At 38.2% G+C, this 27,053-nt stretch overlaps 1 protein-coding gene and 1 pseudogene across 2 annotated transcripts in view; one reads left to right on the top strand and one right to left on the bottom strand.

Moving 5' to 3' along the window:
* CXADR (CXADR Ig-like cell adhesion molecule) overlaps positions 1-27,006 on the top strand; it is a 55,861-nt gene extending 28,855 nt beyond the window's left edge. The window contains exons 4-8 of one of the 2 annotated variants that reach the window (XM_035027992.1): positions 3,928-4,083; positions 5,799-5,921; positions 6,438-6,576; positions 7,626-7,809; positions 26,590-27,006. In XM_035027992.1, coding sequence (XP_034883883.1) covers positions 3,928-4,083; positions 5,799-5,921; positions 6,438-6,576; positions 7,626-7,809; positions 26,590-26,631 — 644 coding nt within the window. In that variant the 3' untranslated portion in view covers positions 26,632-27,006. Of the gene's footprint in view, positions 1-3,927; positions 4,084-5,798; positions 5,922-6,437; positions 6,577-7,625; positions 11,852-26,589 lie in introns of those variants that run through there. The other variant, XM_035027910.1, reaches the window with a different exon arrangement.
* LOC118025223 lies at positions 952-2,920 on the bottom strand (annotated as a pseudogene).
* Positions 27,007-27,053: the final 47 nt, after the last annotated feature.

Genomic DNA, 27,053 nt, shown 5'->3' with positions numbered 1-27,053 from the left:
CTCTGATTTGAGAAGCTGTGTCAGAGCCGGAGGAGAATTTCCTGTAGCGCTCTTCCATGTTTTCAGATGAGTCATGGCTGCTGCTGGGAGAAACTACCAGAATTTTCTCTTGAAAGTGACTGTTGGGTGGAAGCTTCTGTTAGCTTTACCTGAGAAATCCACTTGGATAGTCTGGAGGAAAGATAAAATGAAGTGCCCTCTAGGGACCAGACTGTTAGTCCAGTGGAGCTCAGTTCACTTGGAGGCCCTGCCTAATACCTTGATTCGCTTATGGGGAATCTGGAGGAGATGCCACCAAAGTGTTCACAGAGTAACGACGTTTATTCAGTGTGCCCTGTGTGCTGTGTGGACATGAACTGGGATGACTTAGTTGCCTGGGTGTGAGAGGTGAAGTGTTACTAGAGTTTTCCCCATTGCCTGAGCCTGCCCTACTCTTTGAGATATGCCAGAAGTTCGTGTGGATGCAGCTCAGTGACAGAGGGAATTGATTGAGGGTTAATACGTGGCCACACATCACTAGCACCTTCTGCCCCTGGACCTCTGAAAGGGCATATTATTGAGACCTTTTGATATAAACAGATTGGCTGGTCTTGAAGAGTATAACCACAATTAATCATTTCCTGGTTGTATACCACGCAATCACATGTGGGGTAGCTTGGTGAACGCTGGCCCTGGGGGATTTGTATTGGTATTTGTATTGGTAAAGGGCAGGGCATTTTTTTGTTCCATTTTTTATTTTGAAATACAAAATAAAATAGAAAAGTTTCTCTGTTAGAACAAACCTATTTTCCTCTCTGTAAATTAAAAAAAATAACGTATCTTGGGACCCACTTTGAGACTATGCAAATATGTTGTTTCCCCTCAAACTTTGCCCATGGTTTTCTGTGCACGATTTCACCTGGAGACAGGGTATTTTTTTGTTATTCCAGAACTTAACCCATTTATTATAGGCTAGCAGTGTTTCCAGTGGTGGAGCTTCTCCTGGTCTTTCAACTCCTTCAGTCTTCTAATGGCCGGCTTTACTGTGATGGCAGAGGTGGTGCTGTAGGTCCAGGCACCGTTGGCTACCGTTTTCATGCATGAATCACAATGCCAGATCCCCACAGCTTGTTTTTTCATCTTGGTTTTGCCACAGAAGGAGCACGTGCACTTGGCGTGCTGGCTTCTTTCAATCTTCTTCCGCCATTTTCTTGAGGGAGGCACCATAACAGGTCCCACACTTAGCCACGATTTGGACCTTCTTGATGCCTTTAGCTATGTCACGGCAAACTAGGTCTGAGCCCAGAGAGCAGGGTATTTTCAACCAAGCACAAATAGCATTCCTGGATGGGTGATGTGATGATAAAAGTATATCCTGTCCCGTGTAGGAATTTAGAGTGTTTCTCCTGTAGACTGGTGCAGGCCATTAGCTTGGGGGGCTGATGATGGAGTACAGCATTACTACAGTGGTGGGACGCTGCCCAAGTACAAATTGATGGACATGCACCTTCTCTTGAGAAGGACTGTTGGCTGTGCCAATGATGGTGGAAGCAAATGTTCTGGGGACAATAGCCAGGTATCCTGGAACCGCAGGCCAAAGAAACATTAGAAGACAAGACTTTTATCTGCGTTCTTTGTGGTTTTTATCTTTCTTTCAATATAGGCAAGTTACCTTCCCTGTGGTATAATGGTTGGGGTTGGCATGTGAAAGACTTGCACTTTCTCCTCCCAGTGGAAAGCAGGTGGGCCCCCCTGGAGTGACACCCAGAAGCCAGTGTTGGTAACATCTGGTCTGCTGTAGATGGTGTGTATCTCAAGCTCAGTGGGGCCTTGAATTTCCTCAGCAGTCACTTTAAGTAACTGCCCGTTATTGGATATGTTTGGTTTATGGGAAAGGGATATTTTTGTTAGAAAAGATGAAGGTTAGGGTTAGAACACTGTATTACCAATAGATTTTTGATGTATGAAGCATTGCTTTAATATCTCACAATATCTGCTAATTTATGTAATGAAGGATTTATTTGGTAGTTTGAAGAAATGGAGAATAAAGTTCACGTCGTTGAAGATTCACAGGATGAAATAATTTGCAAAACTGATTTAAAAGTTTTTAATTGATGTAGTCCCCAGGGTAACTGATCAATCTGAAAAAGAAACACATTTGCTTGGGAAAATCATCAATGTAATTAAATGCATGTGTTCATCCTTGTTAAAAGGTACAGGCAGTAAGAAAGTGGAGAAATAAAGTCAAATTTAAGTTTTATCAAGAAATGTGTGAAGAAGTGAGATCATGATTAACAACCTTTGTTAAAGATGCTCCCCAATAATTCTCTTGGTCAACTTTGGAAAACAGTTTGAACGTTTCTTACTGAGTTAAACATGCACTTACCAAATATGATCCAGGAATTACCAAGAAAAAGGAAAACATGTATCAATATTTACAAAGTGTTCAAGCAGCATTTGTAATAGCACAAAACCCATTTATGTTTTCACAGCAGTGAAAGAATAAAAGCCCATCCAGGACTTGAAAGAACAAAAATTAGCTCTGACTGAAAAAGAACAAAGCAGTCCTGCTGTTTCTCAGAATGGAGGACGTGCAGTAAAAGCCAGCAGGCTGGCGGGAGCGCTATTCCTCCCACGGTTGTGGAGCAGGAGTAAACCAGAGGCTGCTGTTGCTTCCCCCGTGGTGCCCCTGCTCTGCACTACTCATCTTTTTCCTGGGGTATTCCGTTGCTAAATGGCCCCCATCTCCAATTTAATCCCTGCTTCTCCTAATCCTGCCTCAGAAACAGCATCTGCTTTAGGATGGGTCCACGCTGCTCTTAGACCGTGCTCCGAATCCTTCAGATTCCCTCCTCTGATGGTGACAGACTACACACCTGTTCCTGTTGAGTTTAGCTGATTGAGTTTTAACACGAGCCCTAAAACTGGAAACCGTGTTCATCGGTGGATGAATGGAGAGGCAAATTTGTGTTCTAGTCCCTTGATAGAATACAGCTGAGCATTAAAGAATGAACCACAGACTGCATGGATCAGTCTCAAAAGCCTTACATGAATAAAAGGAGCAAGACAAAAAGCCAAAGTAAATGGGTATTATTCCATTTATGTGACTCTAGAAGCAGCAGAACGAATCTAGTGTGTGATAGAAATTTGATCAGTGGCTGCCTGGGACCAGGGTTGTGGCATCAGATCTCAACATGAGGGAAATTGCTTGGAAGAGGAGGCGAGCCACGCTTAACGGTGGTGCTTCTACAGTTGTTAAAAATGATCATCCCACAAGATGCGATGGTGTTGATTTTATTGTACATTCACTGTGCCTTAATAAAGTCCAGCAGAAGAGTACGAAATGCCAAGGTGTTATGCCAGTGTTTGGAGTGAGTGACAAGGGATGGATTTAGCAGCTGCTCGAAACAGTTTCCCGGAGAGACCTGGAGTATAACCTCAGGTTTACCTTTTTATAACCCTGCTCTCTGGATGGTTTGGGGTTAATATAATGCAGAGTGTTAATTGTTCCTGTTATCAGCATTATTTATTATAAATCCCCCGAATAGTGAGATAACAGCACTCAGGGGGATATGACATGGCATAGACTCCCAGAGCACCACCTACATGTCAAGCACTGAGTAGAAGAGGTAAGGATTAGAGGGAGATGGAAGCTTCCTTGAGTCTGAAGTGGGGTGCGCCTGCACCGTCCTTCTCTTTTTTCAGATGTGCCCCCTTGAAATGAAGGAGCCCAGAGCTCCCACCTGAGATACTCGAGCTCATTCATGCCTGCTTCGTGTTGCATAAAGTTGAGTAAACTGGTGCTAATAACTTATTAGTCTTTCAGTCTTGTCACCAACCACAACCACATGACAATGAGTCAGTGGTTATGGGATGTACTGTGTGTTTAATCGTGGCAAACGTAAATTCTGTTCTCTTGTATAAAGTTACAATTTATTCTTTTCTCAGTTAAGCCTTCAGGTATAAGATGTTACGTTGATGGATCAGAAGAAATTGGAAATGACTTTAAACTAAAATGTGAACCAAAAGAAGGTTCACTTCCATTACAATATGAATGGCAGAAATTGTCCAACTCCCAGAAACTGCCCGCCTTATGGTTACCAGGTACTGGTCATATTACAAGTTGAACTATACGCCATTGGTTTGGACTTGGATCTAGTAGTGGGGATGTGCGTGTGTGTGTGTCTGTGCGTGTGTGTGTCTGTGCTTGTGTGTGTCTGTGCGTGTGTGTGTGTCTGTCTCTGTGTGTGTATGTGTCTGTGCATGTGTGTGTGTCTGTGTGTGTGTGTGTAGAGAGAAATTCCCAGATACCTTCCCTTTTCTGTACAGAACAATCAAGAATCCATGAGAATTATTCAGTGTTTTACAATGTCAACTTAATATCATAATCATGTTAATGAAAATATTTTTATAATCTCACTGCTTAGGATATTATAGTTTCTTTGTAGTGTGTGTATATATATATATTTTTTTTTTTTTTTTTTTTAAAGATTTTACTTATTTGACAGAGACAACGAGAGGGAACACAAGCAGAGGGGGAGTGGGAGAGGGAGAAGCAGGCTTCCCGCGGAGCAGGGAGCCCGATGCGGGGCTCGATCCCAGGACCCCAGTATCAGGACCCGAGCCGAAGGCAGACGCCTAACGACTGAGCCACCCAGGCGCCCCTGTTGTATATTTTTTAATTGATAGTAATACTGATGGAAAATACGATCATAATATAGATATTGGCTTGGTTATAATAAGAGTAGGATCTTGAATGTTTTGCCTAGATTCATGTTGAAGTAGGATTTCTCTCCACCTCTTTCTTTTCTCAAACTAAGAGGCCAAACTATATGACCCCTTCTGACTTTTGTATGTTTCTTCCATCTGTGGGGATAAAATCGGTTTTGAAATCTTCCTGCTTCCCCAAAGAGCCTTTGTGGGATGGAATTTTTTGTTTTTGTCTTTTTAAGTAATCTCTGTGCACAGTGTGGGCCTCAAACTCCTCACCACCCTGAGATCAAGAGTTGGCATGCTCTACCAGTTGAGTCAGCCAGGTGCCCCACTATTTTTTAGAATCAGTGTGGCTCTGCTTCAGCTGAGACTGTACCTGGCTAAGGCAGTCGTGGGTACTCTCACTTGTGATACAAATGACCTGGAGGACAATTATAGTCGGTCCTTGAACAACACAGGTTTGAACTATGTAGGTCCATTGATACGTGGATTTCTTACAGAGAGTACTGTGAATATATTTTCCTAGTGATTTTCTTAGTAACATATAATACATAGAACATACAAAATGTGTGTTAATCGGCTGTTTATGTTGTACATACATTTCGGGGGCATGTGGGTGGCTCAGTCTGTTGAGCGTCAGACTCTTGATTTCAGTTCAGGTGGAGATCTCAGGGTCATGCGATGGAGCCCCGCTTCAGGCTCCAAGCTCAGTGCAGAGTCAGCTCGAGATTGTCTCTCCCTGTGTCCTTCTGCCCTCCCAACTCACGTGTGCACACTGTCTCTCTCAAAATAAATAATAAGATCTTTAAAAAAAATTACAGTTACATTTCGGAGGAGTCAAAAGTTATACCCTGATCTTTAACTGTGCAGGGGATCAGAATCCTTACACACCTGCCCACCCCCTGCCATTATTTAAGAGTCAACTGTGTCTGCATTCTGGAGACGAGCTCATGTCTCCCTGGAAATTTGGAACTGTACCCAGCTTCAGTTTGTCTCACTTTTACCTGGATTGTCAAGTTTAATAGGATTTGCCTTTTCTAAAAACTTAGCAATACAATTTTATAAAGATAGGTTTTGCCACATACTCCCCCTTTTCTTCCCCATAGACATGAATTCACCTGTTATATCTGTAAAAAATGCCTCTACTGAGTTCTCTGGGACCTACAGCTGTACAGTCACAAACCGAGTAGGCTCCGATCAATGCCAGCTACACCTGAATGTTGTTCCACGTAAGTACCTTCTTTCGGTCTTGTTGTGATAACGTCTGTGTCCGTCGTCTTCACACAGCTTCCTTTGGTTCAGTCAGCAAGTATGTATTGAGGGCAAAGGGATGCTAACTTTGGCAAAGCACTCTGGCTTGGTTATTAGCTATCCTAAGTCCTGGAAAGGGGGAAAAAATACTATATTAATAAAGACTTCATTATTGTAATGACATTAAGAAGGTAAGAGTTGTCAAATCGACTCTTGTATCATTAGAACATTCTTATATGCCAGCCAAGAAAGCTTTGAATATTAAAATGTTTTAGTCTGGTTTCATGATTTTTATGCTTGAAATAGATTATACAGTTCAGAAGAAAGTTCTTTCCAGTGGATTTTCCCACTGGACCAAAAATTAATTTGTCTCTTAAAGTTAATATATACAGTGAAATCAGTCCATCAATGTGTATCCCTAACCTTCAATAGGAATAGATACAAATTTTTTTTTTTTTACCATTAATTATTTTCTTATTAACATCTTATTCTAGCTTCAAATAGAGCTGGAACAATTGCAGGAGCTATTGTAGGAGTTTTGCTTGCTCTAGTGCTCATTGGTCTTATCGTCTTTTGCTGTCGTAAAAAGCGCAGAGAAGAAAAATACGAAAAGGAAGTTCATCATGATATCAGGTAATTAAGTGACACAAGAGTTGACTAAAATAAACTAAATGTATTATGTCTCTAAAGCATTAGTTCTCTTAATCATGTGAAGCATTTACCCCATTAGAACTGGATAAAAGCTGTAGCTCTTCCCCTCAATACATTTGAAAGTGTTTACTTTCAATTTCAGGTGTGCGGAATCAACCAACCGCCATTGTGCCCCGCCTCCAGCCCTGATTTTGAATCCTATTTTAAGAGCTACTGCAAAATGCTTATCTTAAGACTGTCTACCTTCTCCCAATAAAGTACAGGCATGAAGTTTTCAAAAAAAGGAGCAGATGTTGAGGTTTAGAAAGACCGGATAGTATCAGGTGACATCAGTATTATATAGAACTGTTGGTAATGTGATTTTATTTTTTAATATTCTAAACTAGTAGATCTTAACTAGAAGTGTGTGTTGCATTATAGAACTTTAAAAAATAACATGACTTAAATAACATCCAGGAAATAAATTGACACTTGTCTTTTTTTAAACTGCACCAGAGGTAACTCAGGTGAATATTCTTTGTCAGTGCTTGGTGTAAAAATTCTTAAGCCTGAATTCTCAGCTTTTGCAAATTTAAATCTGCTAAGCTTTCAGCTAAGGTCTTAGAGAAGTAATTTTCATAACGAAAAAGTTTTTCTTTTTTTCTGGTAGAAATATTTCTATAGGTGTTAGTGCCTTATCCACTATAATGTGTTGGCTGACTATCACTATAGATTATCTTGGTCAGGGATAGCACAGTATGAAGAAATTTAAGTTTGTTCCTTATAAGAACATTATAGAATCAGACTTTTGTAAAAATCACATTTTATTATGTATGAAGGTGTACACTCTTGTCAATGATAGATTTGGGATGAATACACAGTTCACGACATTGTAGCTTATTGCGATTGCTTTTTTGTGTGTCGCACACACTTTTATATACATATTTAAACAGAGGATCTTTCCTCACCCGTATCCATTTTTCATAGCTTACATAATTGTAGGTTTTTAGAAGCTTGTTCTTTGAACTTGTGTTGGGATCTTTGCTTTCTAGGGAAGATGTGCCTCCTCCAAAGAGCCGTACATCCACTGCCAGGAGCTACATGGGCAGCAATCACTCATCCCTGGGCTCCATGTCTCCTTCCAATATGGAAGGATATTCCAAGACTCAATATAACCAAGTACCGAGTGAAGACTTTGAACGTGCTCCTCAGAGTCCGACTCTCCCACCTGCTAAGGTAGCTGCCCCTAATCTGAGTAGGATGGGAGCGGTGCCTGTGATGATTCCAGCACAGAGCAAGGACGGGTCTATAGTATAGAGCCTGCGTGCTTTCACCTCTGCTTTCCGTGGTTCTTTTCTCCTCTTCAAGTAGGAAGACTGTTCCGTTCTCAATTCTGCTACCAGCCTCAAAATATATCAAGAAGTTAACCAGAAACTAAAAATTATACTTTAAAAAGTTTTGTTTGGCTACTGAAAGAGTACAGCATTGAAGTTACTAAAGACAGATTCACCAACTGAAAAAAGATTTCCTTTAAGAGAATGATATGATAGATTTCTGAATATCAATACTTAAGATAGAGCACTTTGAATATGAAATCCTAGGGAAGAAATTGGTGAACTCACATGCACCCTAAGTTGATACTTGAATCATGTGAAAGTGGTACTCCCTATTTTCTACCATTAGTTTTAGGTTGCCTTTCTCAATTTATGATCCGGTGTCCCCTCCAAATTGGTAAAGAAACATTCATGGCAAAAATACTTATGACACATCTATGTTTGTTCTTTTTATAGCTTCTTTGGAAGCTCATTTAAATATGAGTTTGAAATATCTCTAATAACATAGAAAACACTACAGTGTTCTAGAAATTACTAGTTTTACTTCCGAATCATTCATAAACCTTGTCTATGAAATGATTTCTAGCTATTTAATTGATAGACTGCTATAGGCAACAGGGACATAGTAAGGTCTTTTATATCCTAAAATAAAAGAGCATCTCTGATTCATTTAGAACATTTGCTGCCAGCTACATACAGCAATGATACTAGTTAGTGGTGCAGTAGTGAATATGGGTTTTGTTGATGAGTGATCTGATGCCTTGAGGCCCATGGCCATCTTTAGAACAATGACCAGTCAGAACAAGGATGGAATATTTTGCAGTTCCCAACTAAATACTAGCCCTTGAGGTGATATTTTTCTAATAAGAAAAATTATAATTCACTTATTATTTGACAGTTACAGTTTGAAATTCCCCAATTATTGGTTCCAAATTTAAAAACATTTTTCCCTAGTTGGTTCAGTGTTTTGGGGGGGGGGGGTTGTTGTGTTGGTGTTGCATAATATATGTTCTAGAAACATGTAATCCTAAATTTACCCACTTGAATGCAGTTCCTGGAGGATATTTTCTTCATGGACTCGAATGATGAAATACATTTTCAGCTAGTAGGTGTCCTCCATCGATTCTGTATTTCAGACTTGGGAAGGATGTGTAGCTGCTATTGTATGGCCAACATGTCTCTGTATAGTTGCAGAAAATCAAGATGAGCTTTGAAAAGAGTGAGTCTTAGTTTTGTGAAAGTGATTTATTCTTTAAAAAAAAAAAAAAGGAAGAAATGAAAGGAAAAGGAGTAGAAGGTATACTCCTAACTGCCAAATGTGTTAAATACTGTTGTAGTAGAAGAAAGTGAGTTTATTGTATTTCCCTTAAGATTGTGAGGGAGTGTGGATATAGTAAAATGAGCCAACGGTTTCTTTATAGTAAATAAGGTTTGCAATAAATTATTTCACTAGCTCTAAAACCTTTTCCCTAGATTTTGGTAGGGAGTTGGTTTCTGTTGATCTCTTTGGGTGCTGTGGTGGTAAATGCTACATTATAAATTGATGTTCGTATGAATTTGAGATTAGACAGTATTGTGTATACTTTTTAATGCTGAACTTAAGCTGAATGTCTGTGTAATGGATTAGTGTATAGTTTTATATATTTGGAAGCGTTTTTTAGTAGGTTTTTAACCCTATATAATATTGCTTTTATACTTGTGTTAACATTTTCATCTGTGCCTTTGGGTAATTTTAATTTTTATTATGAATTTCTGGTGCCTATGAGCTAGCTATCACCTGAAAGGTGCTTAGAGGTGAAGGTACTGTTCCTAAAAACACATCACTGTGACACCTTTTCTTTTCATACTTTGACTCTTGCCTCCACTTCCCTGTTCTTTTTGGTAGCAACTTAACTGGTTGTGTTATTCATAAAGATTTTAAAATTTCAACATCCCCAGCACTGTGTTTATGATTTTATATCAGTAGCTAATTTTGAGTGCCAGATGTTTGGCCTCTTTTATATGATAAAATTTATAAGATAGTATAAGAATAAATAACAGATCACAAACTTAAATAATGAAAGCATTTGGTCCTTCCCACCCCTAGTTTTCGTACAGTAAAGATTTCGCTGCAGTCTAAGTAGGAACTACGGTAAAAGGTGGACATGTCCTCCTCCTCTCTAGTCTAGGATCTGGCTCTGAGTGATCAGACTCTCTCCCAGAAGCGCTTCCAGCTCCATACCGCTTACAGCCTGAGAACGCAGCTCGTAAAACATCACTTGTGTGACCTGAGAAGACCAGCTGGGTGGGATTAAGTTTCCAGGACAGAAGTTCAGTTTTAGACTTACTTCTCCAGCTGTTCCCATTGTAAATTTCAGCTGATCCCGCGGTCAGGTCAGTCAGGTGCTGATAACTTCCCAAGTAATTCTCCGTGATAATTCAGTTGAACTAGAAATATTTGTTCTAGAATGACTGTTAGTAATCATCAAGCAATTTAACCAAAACTGGTTATTCAATCCTTACCATGAGAAGGCCAAACCGGGCCACTCCAGAACGGCCCTGCATCTTTGAGGAGAATCCATTTGATTCTACTTGACACCTGAGACACTTGACACCATCTTGTTTTGAGTTACACAGGATCATTTGAAAAGAAATGATACTGGAGGGTATGAGTTCTGTGCTTGGAATATGTAGTTCACTGGTGTTCTTTTTCTTATTGGCAGTCTTACCAGTATTCCCCTCTTCGAGAACCCCCCAAATTTCTTACCACAGTTACACTGACCAGTTTATTCAGGCAAATAACTATGCCATGGAGTGGTTACAATGGAAACACAGCCTGTGTGTGTCTTGGGAGGAGTTCATTAGATTTACGGATATGAAGAAATACCTGATTTTGTTAAAATGACAATTTTTAAGATTGAGTTCTGGAAATTTGGAGCAAGTGAAGGGGCAAGTAAACATTTTGATTAAGTATAGAAAGAACTCATTGCATGAAGTTGGATATCCAATTCTGTAATGTATGGCTTCTTAAAATAACTATTCTGTCTTTTTGTGTGCGTGCGGCATGTAAATTTGAAGTTTTCTGAATGTTTAAGGTTTATTTCTAATCATCTCCACAGTGTTTCGGGCTGTCGGATGCCTTATTCCAGTGTGAACAGAAAAAACAAACATTTTATGTGGTTAATGCTTTGATGTGTCACGTTAAGGAGTAGTTTGTAGAAAATGTTGGCACAACTTTAACTTTTTAGCGGCTTGTGACATTATATATATGTACATATACCTTTGTAATATTCTTGTGTTTGGTAGTATAAATGTTCTGGGCAAGTTTTAATATTTCCAATGCCTTTAGATAGTCTTGCAATAGAGGCAACACATTCTGCAGGTGGAGTTTTTTACTCGTTTGCCTATTTTGACACTAAAAAAGGTCCATAACTGAGCACAAATTCTACAATGTTACAGAAGTAAGGAAAAATAATAAATAAACTTGTGACTTGTGGTTCTGTTTATCTTATAGATGGTAACATCAAATAATTTCGTCATCTAGTCTCTTACTATTATTTAAAAAAAAATACCCTGTTTTGTAATTTTAAAAGTATGGTGTATAACGGTTGGATTTGGTCATGAACACTAAAAGCTCCAATCAAGGAAGAACTCTGTTTTCTGCTAATTTAATGACATAAGTTTTAAGAGAACCACAATTTATTCACTTATTCTCATTCCTAACTGTGAACTTTTGTGATAAATACACTTGTACTACTGAGAAAAAATATTTTGACACTTCACATATGCAAGTAGAGAATTGGTAAGTGTCAGTTTCAAAAATGATTTTGTATTTAAAGTTTCTGGCTTACGTATCCAATGGTGCAGATTTTGAAATTTGTAAGAACAAATTTGTTTATAAAAAAACCAAAAACTTGCTCTAGTTTTGTGACCTTGTGTACTTTTGAAATAAAATCAAGAAAGCAGTTTTCTGCCTCATGGTGTGGCTTCATTGTGCCTTTTTAAAAATGACTACTTTATAAAACTTCAGTATACTATTCCTCAGGGTTTCCTTTCTTCCTCCCCCCCCCCCCCGCACCCCCTGTTAAACAGAATAAAGATCAAACTATCACACATCAGTGAAAACATGTCAGACATACATACATTCCCCCACTCCTGTGCGTTTATATGACACCAAATAACATAATATTTGGGGTTGAAGCCTCCAAAAGTTTTGCGATCAGTTCACAACTTATAGCATAAACTCAAATCTGAGTTCTTGAAGAATAGCTTTGAATACATAAACACCTAGTTATGGTATAAAGCTGTTTTCGTTGATTCTAAACAATGATTTCAGAAAAGAACAGTGAGGTCGTAATACTTTTGTAAGAAGACATTTTTAGGAATGTTTTGTTAGAATCGAGTTTTTCAGTCAGCATTTTTAGCAGCATTTGGGCTGGATAATCCTTTGTTGTGAGGGACTGCCCTCTGCACTGTAGCATGTTGAGCAGCGTCCCTGGCCTCTTTCTTCCTCCCCAAGATGTGACAGTCAAAAATGTCTCCAAACGTTGCCACGTGTCCACCTGGGTGGGGGGCAAAATTACTCCAGTTGAGAACCACTAGTTTATACTAAGGTGAAATTTTCTACTCAGAGATTAAGAGGGATGGGCCTTATAATCAAACGTGTCTAAATTCTGCTTATTACTAATTGCTTTCCTTAGCTTCGCTTTCCTTAGCTTCACTTTCCTGGTGTTTAAAATGGGGAGAAAAATTATACATCCTGGGGAATGCTGGATGGTTCTAAAGAGAGAATTGATATAATGAAAATTCTGTGCATTTGTCCCTGAGAGCTGGGATGCTGATCGTGGTACACAGATTTTCAAAGAATCAAGATTACAATAAAATATGCTGAGTGAAACTACTGAGTATAACTTAATGCCTTTAATGCCTTTAATTTAGACCATATTTTAACCTTGTAGCTCTAAAGGCCAGGTCATAGTTCTGGTTAATAAGTACCGAATGGCAAAACTGATGAAACTGAGATAAAATTGAATATAAAGTAATTTGTTTTTGAATAAAAATGGTCGATAGCTTTTAAGCCTAAGGCATAATCAAATGTAATTTCTAAATGTAATAAAGTCAACAGTGAAAAGATCATGAAGCCAGTCCTAGGAACCTAAATCAGTTTTTCGTGCTGGTATTTCTGAAATCTAAATCAAGTGTGATGTGTTGTTTTGTTACTTAAGTGATTTTTCTAAATTTGGTAACTATTTATAGAAAAAGTTGTTGCAGGAAAAAATTCTAGAGTTAATGAAGAACCAAGAAATAAATTTCAGGATAAGGTCCGTGATCTATCAGTTTGCTTCTCGTTTCACTACAGAGCTGTGAAAATTTTAACTAATGGAGATTGAGAAAGGGGGGAGAAGATGCAGGAAATTAGAAGTAAAAACATTGCCAGTCTCCAACAAAGTACCTGAAACCATCATGATCTTGACTCTCTTCCCCTGCGTCCTTGTCCCCTAATCCACTAAGTCATAGTGGGTTGGTTGTCTTAAGATGTTAATATGATCAGATTAAAAACCAGATCATCTTAACCTGATATAAAAGCTTTCCAGGTCCATTCCACGTCTCTACGGTTTATTTTCTCCACACCTCCAGGTGCATCTTTATGCAGTAGCCATGTTCAATAGCTAAGGGGCCATGGTTTCATACCTTTGTGAGTGTGCAGTTTCTTTCTTTTTTTTTTTTTTAATTTTTTTTAAAGATTTTAAGTTTTTTTTTTTTTTTAAGATTTTATTTATTTATTTGAGACAGAGAGAATGAGAAACAGAGAGCATGAGAGGGAGGAGGGTCAGAGGGAGAAGCAGACTCCCCGCCGAGCAGGGAGCCCGATGCGGGACTCGATCCCGGGACCCCAGGATCATGACCTGAGCCGAAGGCAGTCGCTTAACCAACTGAGCCACCCAGGCGCCCAAGTGTGCAGTTTCTTAAGCCAGAGAACAGTCCTGCCTTGCTTACCTGGCCTGCAAGTGTAAGTTGAGTCATTTTTCCTGATTTGCACCCCTCCCCTCACTTATAAGATAAATTAGGGGTGCATCTGGGCCCTCAACATTGCCAGTACAAGTCTTTTAGGGCCCAAATCCTTTGCGTTCCAATTGTTTAACCTGTTTAATACGCCCTTTTACAAGTTTGAAGTGGATTTACTCCCCTCTATCCTCAGTGCCTAACTCTGACTTGCATATTGCTCAGTAAATGCTGAGTGAGTTTTCAGAAAGGAGACTGTGAGCACTGGGGGCAAGTGTGCATTGATTTGGTATGTGTCCTATGTTCTCCAAGACCGCTTCCTTGGTCGCTTCCAAAAAGACTGTCCGGAGAAAAAGGGTGAGTGAGTATGTGTGGGGAGAGGAAAGTGCACATGGCTTAAAAGGTTAACTTGCACAGGGGTGCCTGGGTGGCTCAGTCGGTTAAGCGTCAGACTCTTGGTTTCGGCTCAGGTCATAATCTCACAGCCGTCATGGGATTGAGCCCTGTGTCCAGCTCTGCGCTCCGTGCAGAGTCTGCTTCAGATTCTTTTTCTCCCACTCGCACACTCTAAGAAATAAAATCTTAAAAAAAAAAAAAGTTGTACAAATACAGAAGGGGGTGGGTGACCTGATCAGATAGGAGCAAACACAAGAACAAGCCTAATTATTATAAAAAACTGGACAAGTGTAGAAGCATTTTAGAAGTAAACTTGTAAAACCCTCCTGAGAAGAGATGCTGCTGAGTGGTCTGGAGTGAAGTTAGTGACTGTTTTCTCTCCAGGGTTATTTTGATAACTATGTATGGGAACCTCTGAATTGTTAGGAAACCCTTTGCAGATGACTGGTTTCCGTGCTAAGTCATTAATGGTGGTATATTTTTTTCTCGGACTTCACAAACTTCCAGAAATATTTTGAGTACACCTTCAGAGAGGCCAAAAAACGTACAGCCTTAAATATCATTGCCTACTTGTGGTATACTAATATTTCTTATCAGAATTTAGGGAGACCTACTTAGATAACTAAAATACCATTTCTTAGAAGATTTTAATTTCCGAAAAAAAAAAAAGTCAACTGTTTTCAAGTCTTTTAAAATAGCCTTCTGAAATGACTAGTCATTTATTATTAATTTCTGTGTATAATAGTATTAGTTAGCTAGGGCTGCCGTGACAAAGTACCACAAACTGGGTGGCTTAAACAAATTTACTGTCTCACGTCCTGGATGCTAGATGTCTGAGATTTAGGTGTTGGCAAAATTGGCCCCTTCGGATTGCTGTCAGGGGAGGATCTGCCCAGGTTGCTCTCCTTGGTTTGTAGGTGGCTGTCTTCTCTTTGTGTCTCTTTAGATCCCCGTTCCTTGACAGGTATCTCTGTGTCCTAACTTTGCTTTTTTATAAGGACACCAGTGCCACTAGATTGAGGCCCACCCTGATGACCGAATTTTAACTAATTGTAATGACAAGGATCTATTTGCCAAATAAGGTTATATTCTGGGGTACTGGGGATTAGGACTGCAACCTAGTTTTGGGGGCGCACAATTCAACCCATGTCAGTAATGATGATTGGAAATTATGAAGAAGAACTAATAAAATAGTGAAAGTTGGCATGGAACACATGCCCAGAGGGTTTCTTTGCTTAATTTTTAGTGGAAAATAAAAATACCAGCCCCTAAATAACTATGCCAGCAAAGTTATTTAATGGTGTCCGTCTCCCCCATCACCTCCCCCAGAAGTGTACTATCTTTATTTCAAATATGGAGTGACCATATGTGCTGTTAACCTCATATCTGTTTTTCAAGTGAAAAAGGAGTTGATGATGTGGTTATGGATTTGTCTTATGAATCTTGCTGACAAGATGAAGCTATTTTTCTGGAGAAATAGTTTTTAACCCCAGGAAGACATGAAGAGGTGATATGGACCACTTCAGGAAGAAAAAAAAAATCCACCTGATTGTGGAAGCAGATAGATGGCCATTGCTCTACCATCACCTATGATCTAGACAAGAGTTGATTAAAACTCTCCATTTCTAGGTTAATTTTCTTAAAGCATTTAGGCTCACTCTCTTGCTCAAAAGCTTTCCAGGACAACCTCTAACTTAAAAGGTCAAATTCTAGCCTGATTTTAGACTTTCACAACTGCCCTTCCACTACCACACTTCTTCTATGCTTACACTTGCATATACATGTTTTGTTTTTTAAATAAAGTTTTACATGAAATTTTTAATTTAACAAATCCTCTCAGGTTATTCTGTATCTCTTCTCCTTTATGTTATCTACCTACCTAAAACCTTTGTCTTCAAAACTATATGTTGCATCATAGTGATACACTGTAACTTAACCAGTCTCCAACTGAGGACCATTTAAATTGATACCATCCTTTTGATATAATGAATAAAATTACAAGCAGTAGATTTGCATGCATGTTGTTTTGCATATGTATAACTATATCCTTAAGGTAAATGTCTAGAGAAGGAGGTGCTGAGTAAATAATATTCTGATAGCTATCATTAAAATAGCTTCTTGTTAACAGCAGCTTATGCTTGCAATGGATCAGAGTGCTTATCTCGCCCCAAATCCTCACCCATACTCTTAATCCAACTTTTTGATCTTTCTTGATTTCTGAGAAGAAATTTATCTCATGGGTTAAAATTCTGTTTGTTTATTCACTTGATTACCTTCCTGTGTTTAAAAGCCCTCTGTACTTTTGAGAACTGTGTTCATACGCTTTGCTCATTTTTCTTCTGTATTACTATTTTGCTAATTCGGAGGAGCTCTTAAATATTAATAAAATTAGCCCTTTGTCATATGAAATGAATTTTTTTTTTCCAGGTTACCCTTTCTCTTTCACTCTGTTTATGGTCTTAGCCTTTTCTGATCATGTAATCCTAACCCTTCCTAAGCCAGCCTCCTGGTTCAACCCGACTTCTCCCTAAGCTGAGTGTCACTTGTCTTCTCTCCTTAAGCAGATGTCAGGCCTTTCAAAGGTGGAACATCTTTACATCCAAATGATCAACACAGAGATTCTCAGTAATCTGTGTTGCTGATGGTAATTGCAGCACTCTGGCTGTGTGCACGTCAAGTCATAGCCACACGTACCCCATCACAGTGTGCTTTTTCTCAAGTTGTCTGTGGTTTCTTCAGGTTGCTGGTGTTTGGGCTCATAGCAGTTGCATGGAGTCAGCACAGAACTACGTTAATGAAGAAAATGAGTTATCTTGCCCTTGGAAAGAAGAGTTGTCTAGGTCCCCTGTTAGGTCAGGTCAATTCCAAGTTGAATGTTGGCTACTGGCACCGTGCTCTTAATGTTGCGAGGTAGGACATTTTCCCTCTCACGTAGTCCCGGAACTGTCAACAGCGAGAACACTTCTAGGGAACAGTAGAATGACCTTGCAATTTTTTTTTTTTAAGATTTATTCATTTGAGAGAGAGAGGGCACGAGGGCGGGGAGAGTAGAGGGAGCGGGAAGCCCGATACAAGGCTCGAGCTCTCAACTCTGAGCTCGCGACCTGAGCCGAAATCAAGAGTCAACCCTTAACCGACTGAGCCACCCAGGCGCCCCTGACCTTGCAATTCTAAGAGGAGAGTGTGATACAGAAGATACCAATAACTGAATTGGAGCCTGTTGGAAAGTCACAGTTCTCTGACATTTAGCCTCCACTAGTTTTGATCTAACAAGGAGGGGACCTTTTATGTGTTCACAGAAACAACAGAACAAAAGTAAAATAATTACATGGAATGTAATCTGTTTAGCCAACTTAAAGATACTATATGCTATGCCCAGGACAAGGTAAAGATACACTGGATAGTAGCCAACAGGGCTGTTACCAAGTTTATGTAGGTTTGATTTAAACTTTTTGCAATATGGGCAAAAGATTTGTAATTTAGTTAAGAAAATTGACATGGCAGTTTAAGTTTCATAAAAACAAAACAACCCAAAATATCCATAGGCTAGTTCAGTACCATTTTATGAAAAAATCAAGATTCAGAAAGGTTTCAATCCCCCCCAGGCCACATAGTTGGGAACAAAATTCAGGTTTCCTGACTCCTGAACTGGTATTTTTCTAAGGACTTCCAGTTCTTGGCAGTCTGGGCCCCGTGACAACCATATGAAAGGAAAGAAAAATGGAATTTAGAGTGTGTGGCTCTCTCTCATCTCTCACTGCTCGCAGCAACACCAACCAGGCAGAAGGCCAGTGGAAAAGAGCCGACTCTGGCCTAACGAGGGCTCTCTGTCCCTTCCTAAACACGGTCACCAGTGCCCAGGGCATCCTGAGCATTGACAGCTCACTCTTCTCCCAGATGGAATGATGCTCTCGCTGGGGGTTATGACTAGAGTGCATGTTGTTTGGTACCAAGCCCATTTTTGCTGTTAACGTTGCTGATTACATAGTTTAAGTAAATTGTACATATCAGCTGTACTAGATACAGTGAAGACAACTTATTTAAGGAAATGATTCTGCTGGCACATAGCTCCAAAATGTTTTCATTCAGCTACAAAGAAACTAGACTTTAAATTAGGATCAGTATATTATGGATGTAAGTTATGGGAAAAAGAAAACACAACTCCTAGCAATAGACCCATACATTTTTTAAAAATTTTATTTATTTGAGAGAGGGAGAGAGAGCATGAGTGGGGAGGGGGGATAGAAGGGGGGCAGAGGCAGAGGGAGAAATAGGCTCCCTACTCAGCAGGGAGCCTGAGGGGGGCCTTGATCCCAGGACTCTGGGATCATGACCTGAGTGGAAGGCAGACGCTTAACTGCCCTGCCGTGGACCCATATTCTAAGAAAAATTCCTAACTACATAAATAATGACAAAGTATATTGATACACTTTAAACATTTATAATGTTTAAATTATATAAGGGATACATCATTTTAAATGGTTTTCCACTTAAAACTTTTTTGATTGGCACTCCTAATTATGTCAGGGGAGAGGGATTTTGTTGTAAATCTGTGTGCCAAATCCCTGTTAGATCCTGTATTTTAACTTCTTGTGTATTCCCTCCCAGATTTCACAGTTTGTTAAGCATCACAAATGGTATCTTCAAAATTATTTACCAAAGGATCTTACTAGCTATCAATATCAGATTTTAAATATAGTCTCTTATCATTGGGAAACATGAAATAGATTCACTTAGGTGACAAAACTAAATTTCACATTTTTCATGTTCCAGTCATTTTAGACAAATCTCAAATTTTTAAATACTTTCCTTTTAATCAGTAAACTTAATTTCACTTCTTTAGAAGAAGTGTTTGATTCATGATTTATAAGATGCAAAAACATTTTTTCTATCGAATTTAGTGAAACAATCACATTGGCTTATTACTTATTAATTTAACTCTAAAATTAATTATTTACACATTTCCTATATGAATTCAAAAAGTTGGCAGTTCTGGTACATGATCAACTTGTCCTTTTCTTCCCCCCCCCCCCCAAATTAAGCTCTAGGCCCAAGGTGGGTTGAACTCAGCACCCGGAGATCAAGAGTCACAGGATCCAACTGAGCCAGCCAGGCGCCCTTCAACTTGTCCATTTATTTCTAAACTTGAAAGGAATACTCCCCTGCACCCAATGCCACTCCAACAAAGGTGGTATATATTTAGATATATGACTGAAGACATTTCCAAAAGAGATTTGTAGCTTAATATTTAATGATAAAGATCGGTTGAGTCACATACATATGAATACCATGAAACTGCTAAAAATCATGTTTTAGAAAAAAAGAAAATAGACATAAGAAAATGTTTCACATTTTCAAATTGTGTGACCATAAAATGAATATGTTTCATAATACAACAGTATAGGACCATATAAAGTAAAAGCTCCTTTTTTTTAAAAAAAGATTTTATGTATTTATATGACAGACAGACACAGCGAGAGAGGGAACACAAGCAGGGGGAGTGGGAGAGGGAGAAGCAGGCTTCCCGCCGAGCAGGGAGCCCGATGTGGGGCTCGATCCCAGGACCCTGGGATCATGACCTGAGCCGAAGGCAGACGCTTAACGACTGAGCGACCCAGGTGCCCCAAGCATAAACTTTCTTTCTTTTTTTTTTTTTTTAAGATTTTATTTATTTATTTGACAGAGAGAGAGACAGCTAGAGAGGGAACACAAGCAGGGGGAGTGGGAGAGGGAGAAGCAGGCTTTCCGCTGAGCAGGGAGCCCGATGCGGGGCTTGATCCCAGGACCCTGGGATCACAACCTGAGCCGAAGGCAGACGTTTAACTACTGAGCCACCCAGGCGCCCCAAAACGTCCTCCTTTTAAACATCCCCATCTAATAAAATATTAACAGTGGTTATCTCTGCTCGAGTGATTATAGGTGATTAATGATCTTTCTCTGTGCTTTTAGGTATTTTTTTTCCTAAATGTATACTACTTTTGTTAGCAGAAAAATAATTCTAATAAAGAAATGTGTAAGCACGGCATACTTAGAATTCCCCATTACCAATGAAAATTCTACATGTAGATCCATAGGAAAAGCAATGGTTTAACTTAAAAAAAACCAAAAATTTTAAAAACTTAAAAGCTAAAAAAAAATTTAATAAAAACTGTAGCCACTAGTGCTTTTCATGGAAAAGGGAGATTAACTACAAATACAGCCTTCCACTTCTAAGTTGGAAAAAGAATATCTGATGCCCTCTTGTGGCCAATAATTTTAATAAGGTAGTTTATTCTTTTTCATTCAAATCCGTCTACATCAAGAGAATAACACCAAAATATCTATTCTATTCCTTTCTAAATGGCAAAAACTGCTCACCTACTATTCCTAACAGTTTAGTCTATGTTCCCAACATGTGTCCTGGAGTTAAACTACCAGGATCTGAAGCCCTGATAATTTAGGTCACCTGGGGCAACTTACTTGAATATTCTCGACAGTTTCCTCGTGTAAGATGAGAATAGTAAAGGGCGCCTGGGTGGCTCAGTCGGTTGAGCGACTGCCTTCGGCTCAGGTCATGATCCTGGAGTCCTGAGATCGAGTCCCGCATCGAGTCCTGCATCAGGCTCCCTGCTCGGCGGGGAGCCTGCTTCTCCCTCTGACCCTCCTCCCTCTCATGCTCTCTGTCTCTCATTCTCTCTCTCTCAAATAAATAAATAAAATCTTTAAAAAAAAAAAGATGAGAATAGTAAAACACACATAGGTTTATCTTAGAATGAAAGGGACTTACTTGGTAGTCCCCCAATATGGTGAACATCTTCTCACATGAGTAGACTCAAATCATTCTTTTACTGGTCTCATGTTCTTACATAGTATGAATGAGTTATCTTTTATTATGGCAAATAATGCATCAATTGTACATTTTTATACATTTGCAAAAGTAGTTCCATAGGTTATCTTCTAGGTATACAGAATTTGAATTATGGGGTTAAGAGAATATATGCATTAAAAACATTGTTAAGTTGTCTTTCACAAAGATTGCAAACCATGATCTTTCCAATGTTTGTCAATTTGTTAGGTGAAAAATGGTTATTTCATGGCTTCAACTTATATTTCCCTTGTCATTAATGTGCCATTAACACACTTCTGCTTTTAGCCATTTGCATCTTTTTGTATTTATTTAGCTCTGCTAAATAATTGTATGTGGAAGCTTTTCATATTCTCAGAATAGTAATTCATTTTCTTTTAAACATGGTGTGGAAATTTTCTCTTTGGAGTTTCTTTTAACTTTATGATGGCTTTGATATGCAGCTTACTTTTTAATTCCAAACCACCAACGTTCCTGTTAAAATTGGGAAAAGTTTCCTAAGCTAAAGTTAGTAAATATCTCCCTTCATATTTTCTATCAGTACTTTTAGTTTCATAATTAACATTTTATCTTTAATCTATCTGGGATATATTTTTATAGCTTAGGGTAGGAATTTAATTTAAAAAAAAATGCATACAGGGGTGCCGGTCTGGCTCAGTTGGAGAAGCATGTGACTCTTGATCCTGGAGTCGTGAGTTTGAGCCCCATAATGGGTGTAGAGATTATTTAAAAAAATAAACTTTGGGACGCCTGGGCGGCTCAAGTTGGTTAATTGTCTGCCGTTACTCAGGTCACGATCCTGGGATCCTAAGATCGAGCCCCGCGTTGGGCTCCCTGCTCCGCCAGGAGTCTGCTTGTCCCTCTCCCTCTGCCCTGCTCGTGTTTTCTCTCTCTCAAATAAATAAAAAAATAAACTTTAACTTCAAAAAAAAATTAAAAATGCATACTCAAACAGTTCACTATTAATTTTTTTATTAGTGAATTATTTTCAATTTGAAAAGTCACATTCACCATACATTAAACTTTTGTTTCTGGTCGTGCACTTGTAATTCTGTTTCATTGGTCATTGTTCAGTCCTATTTTATACTTTTGAGTATATATTGAGAAATCATGTAAAAATACTCCCTGTCCTTTGTTTTTTAAAAATAATTCTTGGTTATTTTTGAGAATTATTCTACCATGTAAACTTTTTAAAATCAGGGTTTCATGTTCCATTACAATTTTATCAGAATTTTAATTATGATTTGTATTGACTTTACGTATTAACTTGAAAAGTGAAGTTTCCATAGTGTTGAGTCAATCTAGAAATACAGCATATTCTTCTAGTTGGGTCTTTTTCTTTTTGTAAATTTTTATAAATTTTTCTCCATTTGACTCACTCCTTTCTGTTGTTAGTTTATTTCCAGGTATTTAGTACTCTTTCTTAGTATTAGGGGTTCTCTCCCATAAAGCACTATTTAAATTTTTTCTTATGAAATTAATATTTACATATAACTGGAAACAGTGGAGTAAAAGTATATAATACTACCACTCTATTAAAAGCATTTATTATTTTGGAACATGGTGTGGAAATTTTCTCTTTGGAGTCTCTTTGGCGTTTTCTTCTAGACACAGTATGATCAACAAACAAAATTTTTAACCACATTGCAATCCTTTAATTCAGAAATGTAATAGACTGCCCATGAAACATACATGCAATTTGGCTATCAATGATACATTTGTATTTGTTAAAAATAAGTCCACCAAACTTGGTCTTTTTTTTTTTTTTTAAAGATTTTATTTATTTATTTGACAGAGACACAGCAAGAGAGGGAACACAAGCAGGGGCAGTGGGAGAAGGAGAAGCAGGCTTCCCGCCGAGGAGGGAGCCTGATGCGGGGCTTGATACCAGGACCCTGGGATCATGACCTGAGCCGAAGGCAGACGCTTAATGACTGAGCCACCCAGGCTCCCCCAAACTTGTCTTAAATTAAGTGCTCATAAAAAATGTTTTGTCTTTCTGCCCCACTAGTTACAAAGTAATAATGCTCAGTATAACTAAAGAGTGAAATGTACAATCTACAAAAATAAAGTTCTTTGTATCTGACCCCTTCCCCTGCCTCTGAGAACACTAGCTACTGTTAATTTGGTATTTATTTTTCTGGACAATTTTTGGCACCATCATAGAAATATTTTTCATCTCCCACTTGCAGTATTTCCCCAATTTATTTATTTATTTATTTTTTTGTAGCTACATGATATTTTCCATAGTATTCTCTTTAGTAGATGTTCAGATTTTACTGTTTACTTGTTGGCTACTTGGATTTTTGTTGTTTTTGCCATTCACAATTTTGCAATAAATACTTCTACATAGATAATGGCCCCCTTGTTTGAGTATTTCTGAAGACAAATTCCTAGAAGTAGTTTCTTGGTCAAAAGATATGCATTTACAATTTTAATTGCCCTTCAAAAATGGTGGCGTTTTAAAAAAGCCAAGTTATGGATGTCTACATCAGAATACTTGGTATTTTCAAGACCTATGAAATTTAAGCAAGGCTCCAATTATGTAACTTATGGGAGTCGTTTCTGTAGCAAGTTACTCCTTTGAGGGTAAAAAAAAGTTTAGCACTTTTATTTGTGCTGATCATGTGCTTTAAGGAATAAACATCAAACCACGCTAATTGCAGTGGTGTATCTGCTACAAGTACTAATGGGGAATTTGCTTCTGACAAGGATTAGATGGGGTTTCCATGTCATTCTTTATGTTATCCTTTAAATTACATGAAAGAGGGGCGCCTGGGTGGCTCAGTTGGTTAGGCGACTGCCTTCGTCTCAGGTCATGATCCTGGAGTCCCGGGATCGAGTCCCGCATCGGGCTCCCTGCTCAGCAGGAAGCCTGCTTCTCCCTCTGACCCTCATGATCTATCTCATTCTCTCTCTCAAATAAATAAATAAAATCTTAAAAATATATTAAATTACATGAAAGAACAAAGGAATCTGGAAGGTGCCTAATGCTATATAAATTGGGAGACAGACCATAAACTCCGTGGTGAATAAAGTGTGTACATTTTTTTTTTTTAAGATTTTATTTATTTATTTGACAGAGAGAGACACCGCGAGAGAGGGAACACAAGCAGGGGGAGTGTGAGAGGGAGAAGCAGGCTTCCCACCGAGCAGGGAGCCCGATGTGGGGCTCGATCCCAGGACCCTGGGATCATGACCTGAGCCGAAGGCAGACGCTTAACGGCTGAGCCACCCAGGCGCCCCTAAAGTGTGTACATTTTAAACAGGAATTACATAAGCCTTTTCTTGAATTAGCGCTTGCATGACAACGTCCCAGTATAAGCCTATGCTCCATTAGTAATTTAGTGATATTGTTGTTTCCTGTCAAATCTCACAGTATTACTGCCTTTCACAACTGCAGTACAGACTCCAGAGAATATTATGAGAACACTGAATACCATGTTAACTCACCAAATACTTGATAACTAAAGGAAGTTAAACTTCTTTTGATGATAAACTTGGGCCTTAATAATACCACTACTTCTCCATGTGATCTTTCCCCTGACCTATCATTGGTACAGTTTGCTTTGTCATCTCAATCCTGTCAAGTGTGCTGTATTTCCTATTGCAGTTTGACTTATAGTTCAAACAAATAAGGGACTTTGTCAAGGCTTTATTGTTAACCAACAGATATTTTAATGTCTTGTATCCTCACTTGCTTCATCTGTTACTTTTTTTCAAATCTTGGCTTGATACTGAAACTTCTCACGGTATTATCAATAATGAACTGAACCCAGGTATCACCATCAAGTATTGGCTTTACAAAAGCCAGGTTGGTTTGAGTTAGGGCTTCATTTCTCAGCTATTATCTTGGGCATTTTTTAACTTCTCTGAGAGTCCTTACCTAAATTGGGATAATAATGGTACCTACCTCATGGGGTTATTATGAGGATTAAATAAGTTATTGGCACAAAGATATGAAAAATTTTAAAACTTATTTAATGTTATCTAGAAAATGGATAGAATGGCTACTCTGGCAAGGTGAATGCACATGATAGTGTTTAAGTTTTGCTTCTTCCCAATCAATAAGAAATCACTTTAACAGTGATAGTTGAGTAGAAGTCAACATAAATGCTTTATTAATCTTAGATTGAATTGTAAGTTTGCTTAAAAGTAAAATATATTAAGATAACACTAAAAAACCGGAAATAAGCACTTTAGTATTGATATAATAGAACTTACCAAAATAACTTGTATTTTTTACCTATTAAAATTTTCATGTCCAAGTTTAATATCTGAATTTAGAGCTTTGCAGTTACACCTACAAATATAAGGTGGAAAATTAAAACAAATTATCGTGTCACAATCCCGTTTGAAAGAGCCTGAAAAGGCTTTCAAGCTGAAATTACGAAGCAATAGTCTTCATTAGAGCAGTCCTAAATTGTCTAAGGGAGACAGACTTAGAGATGTTGCAACTCCTAGAGTCCTAAATACCGTTAAGTTTGACAAACTTGTACCTCACGCTTACTAGACTGAATTTAAGACCCAACCACTGAGAGAAAGATTTTTTCATTAGAATGGATTGGAAAAGCTGTATTGATGAGTTTTCTTTTGCTTTAATAACTTTTCTAGCTAGGTGGGAGGCTGGATAGTCAATCAAAGGGCAAAATCTTCTACAGGTAGTATGTCTAACACACAGTCAAATGCAAAATTAGTCTTTTTCAAGGCACTCAGCCATTTAGCTGTCAGCACTAATGAATAAGAGATTTAGGTTTTATAGTAATCTAATGTGGAAAGAAAAATTTGGTTACTAGATGTGTGCCAAAAATACTTCCCTTCTTGACAGTATGGCTACTATGCTTCTAATTCTTCCAACAAGCTTGTAACTACAACATGGGCAAACTAAAAGAACAAATGCTATCCAACTCCATGATAAAAGTACTTGAAACCTGCCACCTTTACAACCGCCATTATCACACAAAACTGAAACATTTTCAAACTTAAATAAAACTAATCTCCTGTGATGCCAGTTACCCCTAGAAAAATAGGCTGTTTTGAATAGCAATTCATATTTCAGGAAAAAAGGATTATCATGTTTAGAAATGTATTAAAAGAGATATTTGTTTATCAAAGATAATATTAAAACTAGAAAAGTCTCTAAGGTTTAAAAACAAGTTTCCTGTTGAGGTTGCAGAATTTAAATTCCACATATTTTCAAACGTTTGGGCTATATGCATCCTTATGATTTGTGCACTTCTCTGGTACTCTATACTTAAATAGAATTTATCAGAAAAAAATGACAACAGGAATATTTGGAATAACCAAGGCCTTCTAATGATTAGCAAGCTGTGATTTTCTGATAGTCAAATAATTTATGACTATAAAGATGTGGGTAAAGGGAAAAAGTATTTATCTTTCTTAAAAAATTTAATTTTGGGGAAAAAAATCCAAATTCTTACATCTCTTTCTTTTTTGTAGTTCAAGTACGCTTACAAGACTGATGGCATTACGGTGGTATAAATATGAAGAAGTACTGAAGAATCCGAATGAAGTACTGTACTATTTGGCTTTATTTCAGACATCTATTAAAGACTTTCATGTGTTGAAAAAAAGGACCAGAATAGAGATACAAGAACATTTCTGCTTTATATGCAGTGGCACTAAGCATGTAAGTCAGATGCCGTATCAAAGTGAATACAGGCTAAATTCTTGGTTAGGAAAGTCCTATCTATAGCAACTTTGATGGCTGAAAGATGTTTTATTGTATTTATATTTTCAACTAGTACTACTAATAACCTGTAGACTTTTATATGCACATTTTGATACAGTTGCCTTGGGGAAAGTTATGCTTAATAAAAAGTTGATTTTTTTAAAGAAAAATTTAAATTCTTATATTTTTTCTTTGTTAAATATTTAAACACATTAAAGTGAAATAATTCCCT

The sequence above is a fragment of the Mirounga leonina genome, unplaced genomic scaffold (genome assembly GCF_011800145.1).
Source record: "Mirounga leonina isolate KUSES-001 unplaced genomic scaffold, KU_Mleo_1.0 Mir_101479, whole genome shotgun sequence".
In the NCBI taxonomy this organism is placed as follows: domain Eukaryota; kingdom Metazoa; phylum Chordata; class Mammalia; order Carnivora; family Phocidae; genus Mirounga; species Mirounga leonina.
This window is presented reverse-complemented; position numbering and strand designations above follow the sequence as displayed.